This window comes from Leopardus geoffroyi, chromosome D1 (assembly GCF_018350155.1).
Source record: "Leopardus geoffroyi isolate Oge1 chromosome D1, O.geoffroyi_Oge1_pat1.0, whole genome shotgun sequence".
Classification (NCBI taxonomy): Eukaryota; Metazoa; Chordata; class Mammalia; order Carnivora; family Felidae; genus Leopardus; species Leopardus geoffroyi.
The window spans coordinates 7,285,078-7,303,984 of NC_059329.1; the positions used below are offsets into that span (position 1 = coordinate 7,285,078).

An 18,907-nucleotide genomic window follows, 5' to 3' on the forward strand; every position below is an offset into this window, starting at 1 on the left:
AGAATTGTCTCTGAATTCCATTTTGAAATCATAACAGTTCTATAACTGATGCTTACTCAGAGGGGTTCAAGTCAGGTTAGAATTGTACGTCCCTCTTAATGTCTGATCTTAGTTGCCTTTCTGTTGGGAAAGAAAGAATTTTATTGAGTGCCTATCTCTTGCCCAAGTGCTTTGTACACATGTAATTTTTACGTGAGAGTGGCCTTGTCTGGCCTTGATTGGAAGACTAAAAGACTGAAGATTTGGCTTGGTTCTGCCATTAACTTCTTTTATGATTTTTAGGGAATTTGCTTAAACTCTGTAGGTCACCATGTGTTTGCTTGTACTTACTTGTGATCAGTAAAGTTGAGTACTAGCTAATAATCTTTTTTAATTGTAATAAAATACCCAACACAAAATCTATCATTTTAACCATTTTTAATGCACAGTAGTGTTAACTATGCACACATTGTGATGGAACTGATCTCAAGAACTTTTTCATTTTGCAAAACTGCACTACTATACCCATTGAACAGTGACTTTTCTCCCCCCGCTCCCCTTCTCCCAGCCCCTGGCAACCTTCTGTTTTCTGTTCCTAAGAGCTTGACTCATCTAAGTGGAATCACACAGTTTTTGTCTTTGTGACTGGCTTATTTTACTTGGCATAATGTCCTTGAGGTTAATCCATGTTGTTTGTAGCATGTGTCAGAATATCCTTCCAATTAAGGCTGAATGATATTGGATTATATGTTTATACCACATTTTGTTTATGCATTGATCCATCAATGGACATTTAGGTTTGTTCCACCTATTGGCTGTTGTGAATAATACTGCAGAGAACATGGGAGTCCAAGTATCTCTTTGAGATCCTTGTAATCTTTAACTTGCAGTTCTGATGCTGAAAGGCGGTGGTCCACTGGGTTTTTGTTCTCCTAACCACTGTCATACCTTAATGACCTGTGATAATAAGGAATTGGAGAGGATCAAAACAAAGAAAACTTCAAATAGTGTTTTTTGTTTTCAGGAGGTGTGTTTTTTTGTTTTTAAGTTTAACCATCTGTATAACAGCAGCATTACATTATAGTATACCAACAGAATGCAAGATACAGAATAGAAACAGTAAGGTACTCATAAATTAGCATCAGTAGCAAGTGGCTCAATAGCTTATGAAATCTTTCATAAGTGAAGAATATGAGCTTGCACATGATCTGTACGCCATGTAAACTTAAAAATACTATGGCAACTTTATTACCCTGTGTTGATGATGGTCGATGGCAAGTTATTCAAATAATATAGCTTCTCACAGATGGAGTATCACTAGTTACATGTCACTGTATAAGAAAATTGAGGAAAACCGAAGCATATATCTTAGTATAATTACTTAGAAAGTTATGTGCCTAAAATACACAAACATATGTCACCTCTCTGTAATTAATGAAGAAACTCAATTGATATTTATAAAACTAACCGAGTTTCATAATTGAAGAAAAATAACAATTGAAAATCTTACCCAACCTAAGGCAAGAGGATAAAGCTATGTAACAGATTTTTGAGTACCCGGTTTTACTAAGCCCTAGTAATTTGGCTAAACAGATTCCTGGTAAATAGCCTTTCAAGTTGCATGAAAAGATAGTACAGGGAATTATTAATCATTTTCCTTAAAGAATAGCAGAAAGATCTTGTATTTTTTAAAGAGTTTGTAACCCATTTCAGCTTCCTAGTAAACCACGCACTGTCCATACATACTCTGAGACTCCTGGCTCTAAGACATTGGTTCTCCGTGTACATGGACCCTTCAAGGCTGTGCTGTTCACTTATGATCACTGTACATAATTCACCTTCCCTCAACAACTGTTACAAGCACACAGTTAAAGCAGTGGCTGACTGAAAGAAAGTTGAGGAGAGCCTATGATGTGAATTTAGAAAGACATGACTTGCTGCAGGTGAGAGAGAAGAGTCACAGGGTCAGGCCACCCAGTGCCTATGTCAGTCACATGTTAGGTGGGAAAACCAGAAACTTCACCCCGTGAGCATATAAGCAAATACAGGCCTGGCAGGTCCACTTACACCTGACCCAGCGCTGAGGACTGACCTAATCAGCAGTCAAATAATCCATGGACATTGTGTAGATGAAGCACCGTGCCTCACACTTTGATACATGACATTTATAAAAATGTGGAGCATGGCTCTGTAGGAGTAATTGTATTTAATTGTGGACATTTTTAGCGTGTGGTTTTTTTTTTTTTTTTTAAATCTTACTATCTTTAAGCAAGTCCCCCGTAATTCCAGTGTTCCCAAATGTTCTTTGAATACAAAGTTCAGAAGTTCAGCTGTTTTAAGTTCCTGCCTTTGGGTATCTCCTTAATACCCTCTATTTTATCCCCCCCTTTCCACATGCCTCTGGTTAAGTTTCTAATCCTCAGAGATGGGCTGGTCTGTGTCAGTCCTTTTCTCTGCAGTGTTATTTTGGAACTACCTTTATTTATTTATTTTTACTCCTCTGTGTTAGGTTACAAATTATTTGGACTTTTCTGGAGGCATCTGTTAGCATTATTTGTTTGTAATCTTGGGCTGAAATTTATGACACCCTTAGGTAGGCTACAAAACCAATTACGGAGATCTCAGGAGTATATTGAACATAATAATTCCCAAACTTTTGCATTTCAAAACAAATAGAAAATGAGGAATGTACACAGTGTTATCACCTCTTGTTATTTTTCCATTAGGCACGTTTAAAAGCACACACAATCATCATTATCATTATTTTACAAAAAAAATGATAATTTTCATTAGAATAAAATGAAGTTCTTTCCTACAAAGTTGGAAATTTTGCACCAACATAAAGACATGCACAACAATACTGAGAACTATTTTGTAATCCTAAACTTTACCTTTACCTGGCTAAAAAATAGCTAATACAGATATTTTGTCCCCTCAGCAACCAAAGATGTTTTAGCTCTGGATCCCAGGTCTGTCCACTTTCTAGAATAATTTGCATTCCTTTGCTTCCCTTCTGCCAAAACAACTACTTAGTGTCATTTATGGAGTTGCCTGCATTGGCCAGTTCGGTACAAGGCACTTCATTTCCTCATGAATCCATAGCATCACTAATTAGTTCTTAATACCATATTAATTCCCAGACAGTGAAGCTCTGCTACCGGAAGCTTGTGATTTCCCACTAGTCCTGCATCTGGAGCAGTGGGTGGACCCAAGATTTAAAAGAAGCTGCTCCGTCACCACCTCTGCTGCCCCTGTACTTTCTTCCCACACAAACCCCATCCAGTCCTCCCCCATTCTAGTTTTAGTTGTGGGAGAATGCCTGACCTAAGGAGTTCAGTGGAAGCTAACCCCCGGTGGAGGTGGTCTTCAGCTTCCCGAACTGTGCCGGACTCTGGCAAGGCACGGCGTCTGTTCCGAGGATGGGGGCAAAGGGGTGGGAGGGTGGTGGTGGTGTTCCACGTTCCTTGATTTTTTCAGGGTCGACCTTCTGTATGCCTATACAGTTTATGCCCTGTGCCTTTGCTTATGTTATACCTTCAGCTGAAATGCCCTTCTTCATGTCCTTTACACATTCCAATCCTTATTTGGCCTGAGCAGAGCTTAAATGACACTCTTTATAAAACTTAACATCTGCCACCACCACTGCCCTATCCCAGCCTTCCATTCCTGCAGAACATATATATTTCCTTTCCTTGTATTAGAATTACCTGTACTTGTACTGGCCTACCTGTTCCCTTGTTTGTAATTCAGATAAAGACTGCGGAAGGATAATTCCTTATAGAGTAGTTACTTATTAGCAAATAAAATATTTAAGACTGCAGCATACATTTATGAGCTTTTCATTTATTCAGAGCAAAGGGATGCTTTCTAAAGTATTTTAGATAAATTTCAGTACAACCCCAGAGTATTCACGAAATTGAAAAAATAGGGTAAAATATGTCATAAGGTACATGTAGGGTCATATATAGTGCTTAGTTTTAACCTTGGAAATAAATGCCGTAATAAAAAGCTAGCTACAAATATAGAAGCTAAAATTTAAAGCATATGAATGTTTTCTAATACAAACCTTGGTTGGTGGGGGGGTGGGGAGGAATGTGTTGGCTGTCTCACTTGGTCCAGGGATCTGGAATCACAATTAGCTACTGCATTACATTTTTGCAACAGATAATTACTGAATGTTTACTATGTGCAAGGTGCACATGATAAGGGGCTTTGAGGGATACAAAGAGAAATAAAATCTGTTTACTTCTCGTAAAGTACTTCTAGATTAATAGAGTCAGTAATGTAGGGACATATATACAGTAGTTCCCCCTTACCATGGCAGTATGTCCAGGACCCCCAGTGGATGCCTGAAACAGTGGATAGTACCAAACCCTATTTGCACTATTTTTTCCTTGTACATGCCTATGATAAAGTTTAATTTATAATTTAGTCACAATAAGAGATTTATAACAATAAAATAGAACATTTATAACACTGTATTATGATACAAGGTATGCGAATATGGTGTCTCTCTCAAAATACCTTATTATACTGTACTCTTATTTTTGTGACGATGTAAGATGATAAAATGCCTACGTGATGAGATGAAGTGAAGGAAATGACATAGGCACTGTGATGTGGCGCTGGGCTTTGTTGACTTTCTGACAGTATGTCACAAGATCATCTGCTTCCAGCCCGTGGTTTGCTGCAGAGAACTGAAACCATGGATGAAGACTCCTGTACTTCCTTTCTTTCACTGATGAGTGACATTTCATTGTATGCATATCCTACATTTTACTTACCCATTTATCGTTTGTTAGGGCATTTGGGTTGTTTAAACTTTTTGGCTATCATGAATAATACTGCTGTGTGCAAGTTTTATTTATGTGTAAGTTTTTGTCTGGACATATATTTCCATTTCTCTTGGGTGTATACCTAGGATTGGAATTGCTTGTTTGGTAACTCTCTTATTAACTTTTTTAAGAACCACTTGTTTCCCAAAGCCAAGTACCCTGTAATCTCAAAGTCCTTGTTTGATCTCTTCTCCTCTCCCCTGGAGTCATTGATGTGATAATATTGGGAGTGGGAGGGAGGGAAAACAAAGAAGAAAAAATTTTTATTACTGTGATTTTTTTTTTAACAGACAGTTTATGTAAGATCAGCCCATATTGGAAATGATCTAATTTTATTAGGAAGCGGGCTCTCAGAACACGGCAGTCTTAGCAGAAGTGACTGAAGCCCCTCTCTATAAAATGCTAAAAGGAGAAGTTGGTTTCTTTTGGGAATGTTCATTCGCTGACATCTCATTCAGTGATATCAGAATCACCTGTTTCCTTGGGAAATATACCATCATGATTTGTAACTTTTACGGCTGTAGGGGATGCTTCACACACTATTAAGCATTTTTACCTTTTGAATGCTCACGGTTAGTGAATTTTCACGTTCTCTTGGGTTCATTCATATGCATTTATCAAAACCTGAATTCATTCAATTTAATGATGATTTTTAAATTGCTATATAATTTTCACCAAACATGTGCCAGTTTTAGACCCTGCAGGGAGTAGTTTTCCACTAGCTCACTGAGAGAAGTTGAGGTTGTCCTTGGATTTCCCCTTGGAGAAATGATGAATGGATAGAACAAACCACAAGGAATGTAATAAAGCTAATCATTCACATGACTAAAAACCCATCTCGTCACTGTTATGTTGCTCTAAAGCTAGAGCCTAACTTGGCTCTGTTAGAGAAATGAAAATTTTGGTCAAAGATTGCAGATATAGCCATGTGGCAGAGGGGTACACAATCCCACTCATTCTTTGGCTACTTTATGAATTGCTGTTAGGAATTCTTGCCCTTAAAAATGTTGAGTTTATGACTTCTCTGTTTTTCTGCTTGTCAGCAGCCTGAAACAGTTCTTAAGACTGGCATATGTCATTAGGTAATTGAAACCTAAATCACGGTCAGGGCTTTCAGGGATGAATGATCCTTCAAGATTCAGAACTGTCTAATTTGAGGCTTATGTTCATAGAATCAGTTCAGTCCCAAGAAATACAGTTGTACCAAGCATTAGTTCTTGACCAGAGACAGGAGGCAGGAGGGATGGTTGGTGGCTCATGGACTGTTAAAAGTTATGGCTCTTCTTCCCTCCAAAATGTGTATATGTCTATACTAAGAATTTTTTGATACTGTTTCATTAGTTTTGTGGCTTCCAGGAACCCTATGTTAAGAACTTCTAATCCACAGCCCACCCTGTTACCATATTGGAGAGGCCATACAAACTTCTTGTAGAGTCTTGCAAAAACAATATTTCATCTCTTTGACTTCAAAAACATTACTTACTCATTGTAAGACACTTTTTGATTGAAAGAAGGAAAATTCTGTAATCCATGTCCACCGCCCAAAGCTTCCCCAATACTTTTTTTTTTTTTTTACTATATAGTCTTTATAATCTACTGTTTCATTGTGAACACCTTTAGACACCATTAAAGTATTCTCTTGGGGGTCCTTTATTAGTATACATGTAAAATTCACTGTGGTGTTCACTCAGGGATTTTGACAAGTGCATGGGTGTGTTCGCCTGCCACCATCAAAGATACACAATAGGTTCATCATCATCTCAAAAAATTCTTTCTTGCTGACCCCGCCCCCCAACTCCTGGCAATCACTGGTCTGTTTTCTGTCCCTGATTTGTTGTTGTTTTTACCAGATTTTAATATAAGTTGAATCACTGAGTATATAGCCTCTGAGGTCCATTCTCTTTCACTTAGCAAGGTGCGTTTGAAATTCACCCATGTTGTTACATCTATCAGTCCTTGTCACTGTTGACTAATAGTCCATTGATCAGACTATTTACTACTTGGTTTACAAAATAGTATTTTTATTTATTCTTGAACTACTTTTGCTAACATTCTAACATTGATACTGTGAACTCTTTGTGACCTTAATCAGTTGTATGGTTTCAGTTCTATTCTCTTTTGTGTATAATCTCCTCTTTATTTTTTTGTTATGAATAACATCATTTCCTAAAGAGATTAAATCTATTGCACATTTCTGCCCATGTTAGAATTATGTTTGGAGAAAGCAGAGGATACTTAAAAAGGATAAGATCACCAAACTGCTGGAATGTTTTTTTGCTGTTTGTACGGTTCTGCTACTATTGATGATAAACATTATTGCGGACTTCTTGTGCTTTTCTCACTGGACGCTCACAGCAACATTGAATGGTAGATGGCAGCGTTTAGATTATACAGATGAGGAAACAACCTCCCAGAGTTAGTAAATTGCCTCAGGACACACAGCCAGCCAGTGGCGGGGGCAGTCAAATCAGGGTCTTGTGACTTGTTTTATATTAAAGCATTCATTATGACAATAGCGGCAAACGAATTTGTATTTTCTTTAATATCTTATTTGGTGTAACTTTCCTCTGGAAAGAAGAGAGTGAGAAAGATGATCAATAATGGAAAGCACTATCATTTAATAGGATATTATGAAATTGTAGCATCCTCCCTATCTTTCAGAGCTCTGTGAGAGAGTCATATATTAAATAAGCAAGTAAATAAGTAATTTAGGAAGAATAATGAATTTTGTGCAAGGCAGTTTTAGAAGGAATTTCATTTTGTTGAAAGTCTTATTAAGGTTAAAATGCTGAATCGTAGTCTCTTCTGTCAATGCTGTGTTTCAGATTACATTCTTCTATAGCAGTGCTCAACGGCAAGTGTGTGGTAAATAGTTGTTGACGGAATATTCCGAATCCTGAAGATTCTTTAAAATTTGGGACTTGCTCTTGAGGCTTTGAATATTCATGTGCGAGCCCTTTGCCTGTCATTCTGAACTATGTTCATTTCATGTATTAAGTATATTGCCTCCTCATAGTCTTTCAGTCAAATATTTCTTTTGTTTTGGAATGCTTGAAAAAAATTAAGAAGGTACTGGCTGGAATTCGGGTAAGCTCAACTGGATTTAAGAAAGAAATTATCTAAACAGATGGCCTTTGCCTGAATTCTCCTGCTTGTTCCCCCTGATGTCCTTGTTTTATCATCCCCAACATCCCGTGTTCCCTTCTCAGGTTCCTATGTGATCAGGTGGCCAGGGCTGAAATGTGTTGCCTTCCTCTGATTTGCTAGGTTTGTCTCATAAATGCTGGAAATTAGGACAGACAGATATATTTCTGAGCAAGAACTCCTCAATTGTAGAGTCCAGAACCCTTGATCAGAGTTGGGGATTCGAGTGCAATTCAGCCAGTGTACATATTAGAAGTGCAGAAAATACCCACTTTGGCCAGATACCAAAGAACCAAGTAGACATATCAGCCTTAGGCCAAAGCCCAACGTTAGCATTATGAGATAAATTTCCAGCAGCTAGAAACTGAAAATATTCTGAAATATTTTAATTAGTACACCATCGTCATTAAAAAGTGAAGGAGTCAGGCTATTAAAATTTGGAATTGTGGTTCAGGAGCAGGGACCTGTCAGCACTGTCAGCTGCTCCTGTGTTGACCATGCTGTACATGTGTCTCAGTAGATAGATGCTGACTTTCAGCCTTTAATATCATTAACCTTTTTGTGCTTCTAGTTCAGAAAAACCATTTCCATAATTTCTTCACTCAGGAAGTTCGTACCTGGGATTTATAGCTTGGGCAAATCTCAGAAAATCAGTCCATCCCTAACTACTGAAGATGGTTGGCTGTCTTCATCAATCAGAATCTTTATTTTAAATTTCAAAACTATGAAGTATTAATGCTTTCTTAGAAAGTTATTTTGAAGTTTTATTAGTGAGAACAAAATGTGTTTTGAATACATCATTTTTCTCTAAAATTTTGTTTTCTTCATCACTTTTACATTCTTTTACAGGATCAGAAGTAGTTTATTATAAATTTTGGAATTTTCCCCTTATGAAATTTTGATGTGTCAAAGCTGACATTCTGGTTTTTAAAAAAATTTTTTTAATGTTTATTTATTTTTGAGAGAGAGAGAGACAGAATACAAGTGGGTTAGAGTCAGAGAGAGGGGGAGACACAGAATCCGAAGCAGGCTCCAGGCTCCAGCTGTCAGCACAGAGCCCGACGCAGGGCTCAAACTCATGAGCTGTGAGATCATGGCCTGAGCCGAAGTTGGACGCTCAACTGACTGAGCCACCCAGGCGCCCCTAGGAAGGAATGCGGACATTAAATAATGAATTCACTCTAGGTGTAGCACTGAAGAGAAATCCACAAGAAATTTTACTAAGGATGATGTTTAGAAATGTTTAATCTGAGACTTGATGACTTGGAATTAACCACGTGTGATATAATAAAAAATCTATTTGGTTTTGTTCTTGGTTCTGGACATTGAACTTCTAAAATCCTTGGAATTTCCTGAGTGATAGGAGTATTTTATTACTCATAAGGAGCCCCTGTCCAGCACACTTGAGTTTATGTTCACGAGGTAACTCAAGGACGAGTCTCTAGATAGCTTCAGAAGGGGACTGACTGGTCACCAGAAAGAACACATGATTAGAGGGTGGGAATTTTTAGCCCCATCCCCCATCTCTTGGGAGGAAATTGGGCCTAGAAATTGAGTTATAAGAACACATGAACATGGGGCACCTGGGTGGCTCAGCCAGTTAGGTGGCTGACAGTTGGTTTTGGCTCAGGCCACTATCTCACAGTTTGTGGGATTGGGCCCCTCCTCAGGTTCTGTGCTGCCGTCACAGAGCCTGCTTGGGATGCTCTCTCTCCTCTCTTTTCTGCCCCTCCCTTGCTTGCTTGCTCTCTCTCTCTCTCTCTCTGCCACTTTCCTGCTTGTGCTCTCTCTCTCAAAATAAATAAACATTAAAAAACAAAACAACAACAAAAATTCTCAAACAGCAAGATTCTGAGAACTTCCAGGTTGGTGACTGTGTCGACATGCTAGGAAGGTGGCCCACCTGGAGAGGGCCTGGAAGCTCTGCACCCCATCCTCACTCCATACCTTGCTCTATGCCTCTCTTCCCTTTGGTTGTTCCTGAGTTGCAACCTTTAGAATAAATAAACTGGCAGTCATAAGCAGGGCAGTTCCCTGAGTTCTGAATCATTATACAGAATTATGGAATGTGTGAGGAGGGGGTCGTGAGACTCCCTGAATTTGTAGTTGGCCGCGGGGGAGCACAGGTAATTTGGGGGCCCCATCTGCAGCTGGCATCTGATGTGTTGGCAGTCTTGTGGCACTGAGCCCTTTACCTGTCGGTTCTCTGCTAACGCTGCATGGTGTCAGAGTTGAGTTACTAGGACACTCTTTTGGCACTGGGAAATTGGTGTCGAAAGGATACCACGTTTGGTGTCAAAAACCACCATACACCAGGCAAGGGGAAGTGGAAGAGGAGTCCGTGGAAAAATACCCGGTGGGAGGACATTGAGGTGAGAAGGGGCTTGACTTGGTCTAGGACCTGAAAGAAGCTGTGTCCTAAAGGTTGTAAGCAGGTGATAGACACGATCAGATTTGAAACTTAAGAAAAAACAACCACAACATTCTAATTACAACATAGAGAATTGATGTGACCAGAGAGAGGGGAAGAATGGTTCTGGGGAGTCTCATGGGGAAGCTAGTGTGGGGTTGCACGCAGGAGACACTGGAGATGTACTTGGGAGACCAGGGCATTCAGAGCGGAGGTGGGTGCATGCAAGTTGCATGGAAAGCAGTGCTCCATGTTTTAGGAAGCTTATAAAATATGCCCGCTTCTGAAGAAATGTTTGTACCAGCAGCAAATCCAGAGATTTTTATGGGGGAAAATTGAGATTCAGGGTGATACAGGAGAAGACCTGTACATCCAGGTTCATGTGACCTTGGTTAAGTTATTTTGTCCTTTAAATCGCAGTTTTTTCAATTTGAAAACGAGAACAATGGTTACCTTCTTACTTCGTAGGGCTTGCGAATCCCGTAAGATGAAGTACGTCAGAGCCCTTTGTGATTTGTTGTTGGAGTGCGATACTTCGCATCTGTGTTTCTTGCCATCCTCAAAACCAAAAACAAAATAGAAGTCAGTTGAGTTACATTTCTTTTTCAAATATTTTCTTCTGTCCTACTTATGATTGAGTCTTCCAAGTAACTATTTTAGGAAAAGCCGTTCTTACTTTAGGTGAAATATTTTCCTCAGAGGTTCTGAAATTGTATTTCAGGAACAGCCGGTTCATAGAGGTGACCCTGATCTCTGTGTGTGTGAGGCCTTACTTGTCGGGCCTTAAGAGAGAAGAGAGGAGAGCAGGTGTGACAGTAGGGGTTCTGGTTTTGTTTTGAGCTGGGGTTGGGGAGAAGAGGTGAGAGAGTGATTAGTTAGGTGCAGGAGTGCTTTCCTCTTTCAGCCTAGAAGTAACTCAAGAGAAGCATGTTGACAGTTAGGATCCATAATCAATCAGCTACATGTTCAAGGTCCCATAACTTGAAGACTTCGTTCTGTAAGCTATTAGGCACTTAGCAGGGCCAGTGGAGTCCTGTCACTGTTGCTTGGCTATTTCCCAGAAATAGCAGAACCTGGCTTTCATGCTAACTCTTCTCCACGGGTAACTATCCTAGAACAGTTCGTTTTATGGTCAAGGTAGGGTATGGTCAAGTGTCTCATTCACTCTGCATCCCCAGCACCTAGTCATGTGGACTTGAATAAAAGTGTTTTTGTAAGGCATCTTCACAGTATTTACCAAGTTTTAAAACTGTATTTGACATATACCGTTATGCTTCTGTGCACATTGATTCCCAGGAATTATTATTATGTACCCATTTAGTCCACAGAACCTGATTGGTTTTCTCTCCTTAACATCTCTCAGGCCTGTCCCCACCTCCACTTCCATGGCTACTTTCTTCCTTGAATCCCTCGTTCCACTTGGATTATTATAGTTTTTAAATTGATATCCTACCTTCCAACCACCCTTCCCATTGCTGTCAAGGTGTAGCATTTCTAAGGAAAAGATTTAATTACTTTCCTACTAAAATGCTTAAACATTCCCTTTGCCATAAGTTTCTAGCCATGGGGTCCTAACACACAGGGGTACATCAGAGTATTTGTGTTCTCACAAAGGTGAACCCAAAAGGAGATAAAAATGAGTATAGTGCCTTTTTTATAAATATTCTTTTAAATGATTTGTGGAACCACAAAGAAAGACAAAATCAGCTACATCTTTTTTTTTTTTTTTTTTTTTTTTTTGCTACCTTCTATGGCTAGAAGGAGCATACTTCTAAACTAGACCTCGCGAGAAAGACACGAGAAAGTACTTTTCTCCAGAATGTTTTCATTATGGCACTACTCCTAGTGACTTTTATTTATGCTTTGTATTTGTTGTAAATGATAATGTTTTTGTTTAGTTTTTAATAAATTGAAGGCATCAAAGAAGCACATATTTTCATATTACAGATTTATAGTTCTGTATTTCTGACTGTACAAAGAATGAGTCAAATAAGAAAGATCAATATAAAAATGCCTTTTTTTCCATCATCCCTACATTTCTAGTAGTTTGAAATTGTGTTTTCTGAAAGGAGTGATTGTGAACTTAAATTCATCTGTCATTGTCATGAATTAAGGTGTCATTGCAGTACAGACAGTATGGTATAGGCATTAATGCTGTGATTGTCTTATAAATCAGGAAGCAGCAGAACCCAAATGTTGTTAATTGGAAGAGTTATATTAACACAAACTTTCATCGTTCTGAGTATTTTCCTTCAAATAGTTAAGTCTGTACACTGGAGTATTGAATGAGATATTTATACTGAGTCTCACTGTCTAATTTCTTTCTCCTGTTATAGATATCTTATGGCCACGTGCTTTATAATAAATGCTAAAAGAGCATATTAAATGGTATTAGGTGTTAAAATGCAGTTAAATGAAATATTCTGCTTGAAGTGTCAGAGCATAGGTCTCATGCCCACAGAGCAGGTGGAAATTAGAGTTATTCCCACCCACAAGGAAACCATAGAGAGAGTGAGCCTAACTCTGCTTAAATCCTTGGCTGAGTGTCACATTTTATAGGCTCATAGGAAGCCAGGCTAAAAAAGTAGCAATTGGAAGCCATAAGGACAATACAGAGATATAAGCAGCCGAGCACCCTGAGTTGGAGTTTGTGGTTTGAATCCAAGTAAGATAACTGCCTAATAGAATATAAATCCAGTAGTCCTCAGAAAAATGGGACAGAATTCAATTTCCATATCAGCCATGTCTATTTTTCTACAAAAATACTAGAGATGGAGTTAGGCAGGAAAATGTGATCCATACTGAAGAGAAAGGCATTCAAAGAAACGATTAGGCCAGATTTGAATTAAGCAAAGATTTCAAAGCAGCTATTTTAAATATGTTTAGGAATTAAGGTATGTTCAGAGAATTAAAGGAAAGTATAATATGAATGAATAAGCAGAGAGATGATCTCAGAGCAATGGAAACTATGTTTAAAACAAAACAAACTTGGGGCACCTGGGTGTCTTAGTCGGTTGGGTGTCTGACTTTGGTTCAGGTCATGATCTCACAGTGTTTGAGTTCAAGCCACACATTGGGCTCTACGCTGATAGCTCAGAGCCTGGAGCCTGCTTCAGATTCTGTCTGTCTGTCTGTCTGTCTCTCTCTCTCTCTCTCTCTGCTACTCCCCAACTTGTACTCTGTCTCTCTCTCAAAAATAAAATTAAAAAATAACAACAACAACAAAAACAAAAACAAAAAACTTGGAAGTTCTAGAACTGAATTACTTTTAAAAAAATTGCTGGATGGCTTCAAAAGTACTTTGGAAATATCGGAAGAACAGAATAGCAAACCTGAAGACAGGGTAGAAATGACCCTGTCCAAAGAGCAGTAAGTAAGCTAGGTGCCTGGCTAGCTCAGTTGGTAGAGTGTGTGATTCTTGATCTCCAGGTTGTGGGTTCGAGCCCCACATTCGGTGTAGAAATTTCTTAAAAATAAAATCTTAAAAACAAAACAAAAACACAAAAAAAAAAATTGAAGAAAAGTGAACAAAAGCTCAGAACTGTGAAGTAGGCCAATATACATGTCCTTGCAATCATGGAAGGAGAGATGACAAAGAGGCATACAAATATTTGAAGAAATAATGGCCAAAATTTTCCCAAATTTAGTGAAAAACATGAAATGATAGATCCAAGAAACTTGGAGAGCCCCAAGAAAGACAAACACAAAGAACACCTTGCCCCAGACATAATATGGTAAAACTCTGTAATGAAGAGAAATGTTTGAAAGCAACCCGAGCAAAATGATACTTCTTGCTTGCATTTCAAGGGAAAAATCAAAAATATTTGCTGTTAACCATAAAATAGAAGAAAATATTTTGGAAAGCTTGTATCCACCAGTAGCTTCCCTATACTTTTTTTGCAAGGCACTTCTTATGATATCAATGTGATATTAACAAATGTGACCTAAAAAAATATTGTATAATAAAACGTGTCAACATTTCAAGATCCATGTAAGGAAGATCTGCGTACTTCAGTGAACCAGTATTTTCCAAATAGCTGATGCATGATGTTATGCAGTCATTCACTGGTAAAGGATATGTTCAAAGTGAAAAGTAGACCAATGGATTTTAATGTAATAGTACAGAATGGCTTCAGATTCTGCGTTACAACTATTTGTTAAGAACCGGAGTGCCTGGACGACTCAGGTGCTTGACCATTCTCTTGATTTCAACTCAGGTCATGATCCCAGGGTTGTGGAATTGAGCCATGCCTTAGGCTTCACGATGAGTATGGAGCCTGCTTAAGGTTCATAATCATTCTCTCTCTCTCTCCCTCCCTCTGTCTCTCTCTCTCTCTCTGACCCTTTCCCATCTTTCTTTCCCTCTGCCCCTCTTCCCTGCTCATGCTCGTCTCTTTCTCTCTCTCTCTCTCTCTCTCTCTTTCTCTCAAAAAAAAAAAAAAAAAAAAAGTACTCACCAGGGTTTGTGTTATCAAAGAAAAGTCAAGTGCAGTTACCTGGAAAGGCTATTAAATGACTCCTCCCTTTCCTATCTCAGAGAGACTGGATTTTCTTCATATACTTGACCTGGAACAATACACTGTGAAAGCAGAGTACATTTGGGCCTCCTGGTGTCTTCTTTTAAACTGGTTATTAAAGAAACTTGCAAAAATATAAAACAGTGTTCTTTTATTGTGGGAAATTATGGCTGTTTTTCATAAAATATGCCACTTATGTTAATATGTAGTGAATTTTATTGTTAGTTTTAAATTAGTTTTTTTAAATCTTAATTTCTTTTTTTTTTTTTTCAACATTTATTTATTTTTGGGACAGAGAGAGACAGAGCATGAACGGGGGAGGGGCAGAGAGAGAGGGAGACACAGAATCGGAAACAGGCTCCAGGCTCTGAGCCATCAGCCCAGAGCCTGACGCGGGGCTCGAACTCACGGACCGCGAGATCGTGACCTGGCTGAAGTCGGACGCTTAACCGACTGCGCCACCCAGGCGCCCCTAAATCTTAATTTTTAATACAGTAAATAATCCACGTTCACAGAAGATCTTCGAGTCTTTCATACTTTTTTAAATTTTTTTTTTTCAACGTTTATTTATTTTTGGGACAGAGAGAGACAGAGCATGAACGGGGGAGGGGCAGAGAGAGAGGGAGACACAGAATCGGAAACAGGCTCCAGGCTCTGAGCCATCAGCCCAGAGCCTGACGCGGGGCTCGAACTCACGGACTGCGAGATCGTGACCTGGCTGAAGTCGGACGCTTAACCGACTGCGCCACCCAGGCGCCCCTAAATCTTAATTTCTAATACAGTAAATAATCCACGTTCACAGAAGATCTTCGGAGTCTTTCATACTTTTTAAAATTTTTTTTTTTTTCAACGTTTATTTATTTTTGGGACAGAGAGAGACAGAGCATGAACGGGGGAGGGGCAGAGAGAGAGGGAAACACAGGATCGGAAACAGGCTCCAGGCTCTGAGCCATCAGCCCAGAGCCCGACGCGGGGCTCGAACTCACGGACCGCGAGATCGTGACCTGGCTGAAGTCGGACGCTTAACCGACTGCGCCACCCAGGCGCCCCTTTCATACTTTTTAAGTGTGAAGGTGTCCTAAGCCCGAAAAGTTGAGAGTCGTTTTGAGTCTGCTCTGTCTTCAAATTCCTTTGAGAGCATCCGACTGGAAAATTGGAAAGATCTTGTAGCCCAGGAGATTAGTGCTTTTGAGCATATGATGATATTCACTTTTTGTTGATATCCTTGATTATTTTCAAGTAAGCCATATAGTCTGCTGTGGAGGATGCTGCTTACTGCTTCTGATGACAGCCCTCCCCAATTTTGATATATTTTTTTCAGACCTGGTATTGTCTGCAGGGAGGGAGAGTTACCAGGAAAGCAGTAGGGGCCTTTTGCAGTGGTGACTAATCCTTCTTTTCTTTTCTTCTTCTTCCTTTTGTTATGTTTAGAGGTTATCAAGGGAGAGATGTTCAGAAAGTGATAGAGGGCCTCTATGGTGGCCTGCACCCTCACTTGCTGTGCTATTCTGAGTTGTTATTCACTTTCTGGGAAAGAACATTAAACATTTGAAAACAGAATCATTGACGTTTGTCTCACATGGTGTGAAGAAGAATTATAAAGATGGTAACGGAGAGAATTTCATCCAGAATTTTTTTTTAGTCCTACTTATAATCTGTTAAATGCATGTGGCGATGCTTGGTTTTGTAACCGAGTAGACAAGAAGCACAGTGTGCCAGAAATAAATTTTCTATAAGGGTGGTCATTACATAAACGTGTAGTAAGTTTATTTTAACATTATATTACTTTGTTCTTTGACAAAAATAACCCACTATAAAATAAAAGCAAAAAAAGCCCACCTACGTACCTGCTTGCATGAAACTGAATTATTCCCAACCTCTTCCATGTATTACTGCGTTTCCTGTCTCTTGGTATTTCTCTCCTTTTCCATTGTTTTTAGTGACTTCATACTTATACTGGAATTTAGAACACTCGTTATTAACGAGCTTATATAGACCTGATTGTTAATTTTAACACTTAGATTACTGTGGTCATAAGGCCATCAGACAACAAAGGAATTCCTGTACCTTCTCTTCTGGCCTTTTATATTTTCACATAATATTTTTGGGAAGTTTGAAATTCACTTGTGTGTGAACAGGAGCACTAAGACAACTTTATTTATACTTTATTTCTTTGACAGTTAAGTTCTGTGAAAAATAAAATTTTTCTCATGTTGTGCTTAAGGGACTTAATGGTGATTTACTTTCTGAACCATATTTTCATTGTAATTTGAAATGACATGGGGTTTCTTTCTCTTTGCAAATGATTATCATTTGGAAAGTCACATAGAGGCTTTCACCAGAATAGAAGGCTTCAATTTGAGGCTCTTAATTAGAGAAGTATTTATTTGGGTCTAGAAATAAGACTTGATTATTCATCAGCTGTTTTCTTAAACCACAATTTCCCTTGTGTTTTCTTAGGCCAGAGATGAAGAGGAAGCTTTTCTGGATTGGAGTGATGATGATGATGATGATGATGATGGATTTGATCCAAGCACACTTCCAGATCCAGATAAGTACAGAAGCTCTGAAGAATCGGACAGTGATGATACGGAGAATAAAATTAGGTATGTTTTTACTTCTGGTAGCACTAAATATATGACTCTTCTCCTTTGAATCCAAAGGGTGTGTAGAGTCCAACGTCGTGTAGCCTTCTCATTATTTTAGGGGCTCTCTTATTATTTCTGTAATCACTGTTAGTTTTAAGAGTGTTTTAATAAGAGTTGTTTTTTTCTTTCTCTATTCTTCCCGTCTTTCTCCTTCTGGATCCTTTATGCATAAGTACTGGATGCACTAGGGTATATTTAATGCAAACAGAGGCAGAATTTTATTTTGATTCACTGTCAAAGGACTCTTGAGAGTGTTATTAAAAATTCTCTCTGAATTTTGAAAAAGAGCAGTTATACTTTCATATTCTTTGATATAAAATTAAGTAACAAATACATAGAACAATGGAAAACTTATACATAAACAGACCTTGACCAGTCCTCTCAATTTAAAATCTGTTCATTTGCAATGTGGACTTATTTGCGACCATGCCAAAAACAGATGGAATGTGATCAATTGAATAATAGTGTGATTTGCTCAGCATTTGTTTTCATAGTACTGTGTATTAGATCAAATTGAGATTGCATTGATTTAAAAGTTGAGGGCACTACACTTCATGGACATTCTAAGCCAATGAGCCTCCTTAGGCAGAAGGGAGATACTAATGACAGATGAAGTCATGACAGATTGAAGGAAAGCTTGACCACTAGCTGGAGATTTTGGAGTTGGAGAGAGAGGCCACAAAGAGCTAGAATCTGGTTTTGAGTAAGACCATTATGAAAAAAATCTCAAAAAAAGATTATCCTCTAAGGAGACGGTGCTGACAGGGGACATTTCAGAGTTAATCTTTATTTTGATCTTGCGTTCGTTTAAACATAGAATTATTTTTATAATACTCAAATGACATCTAAAGTGCAGTCTTCCCAAGTGATACCAGAAACTTGAGATATCAGCTATTGGACAGCTGGGTAGTGGACATAACAGTTTTAATACCACAAGAGGCACCCAAGGTGAAAATAACTTGATTATGATTTAAAAAAATATTTAAACGTGTGTCATAAGGGTTAAATAACTTCATTTTAGGGCATAGTGCTGATATTGAGCTTTGAGGGTGAATATGCATACTTTGCTTCAGAAAGTTCCTTGGTATACATGTTGAGACCTTGATGAACTATCAGTATGGTTAAGTGTGCTGTCCCTTAGTTCTAAAATAAATGTCTCTTTTTCAGAGTTGGTTTGTGGGATCTCCATTTTGATAGATGTGATCTAACTCAACATGTATGGTTTGACATGATTAATTTCTTTTAAAAGAGAGAATTCGGTTGAGTAAAATTTAAAGATTTTAATGGATTTACTCAACAATTCATGAATCAGGCAGCATCCCATTAGCAGATACAGAGATCCTCCGAAGAGCTTTAAAAAATGAAAGGTATAGG

The 18,907-nt window shown here is 38.6% G+C and overlaps 1 protein-coding gene across 4 annotated transcripts in view; it reads left to right on the plus strand.

Moving 5' to 3' along the window:
* DDX10 (DEAD-box helicase 10) overlaps positions 1-18,907 on the plus strand; it is a 629,111-nt gene that overhangs the window by 228,066 nt on the left and 382,138 nt on the right. For all 4 annotated transcript variants that reach the window (XM_045482716.1, XM_045482720.1, XM_045482717.1 and 1 more), the window contains exon 17: positions 17,346-17,491. In XM_045482716.1, the coding sequence (XP_045338672.1) occupies positions 17,346-17,491 (146 nt within the window). The remainder of the gene's footprint in view (positions 1-17,345; positions 17,492-18,907) is intronic.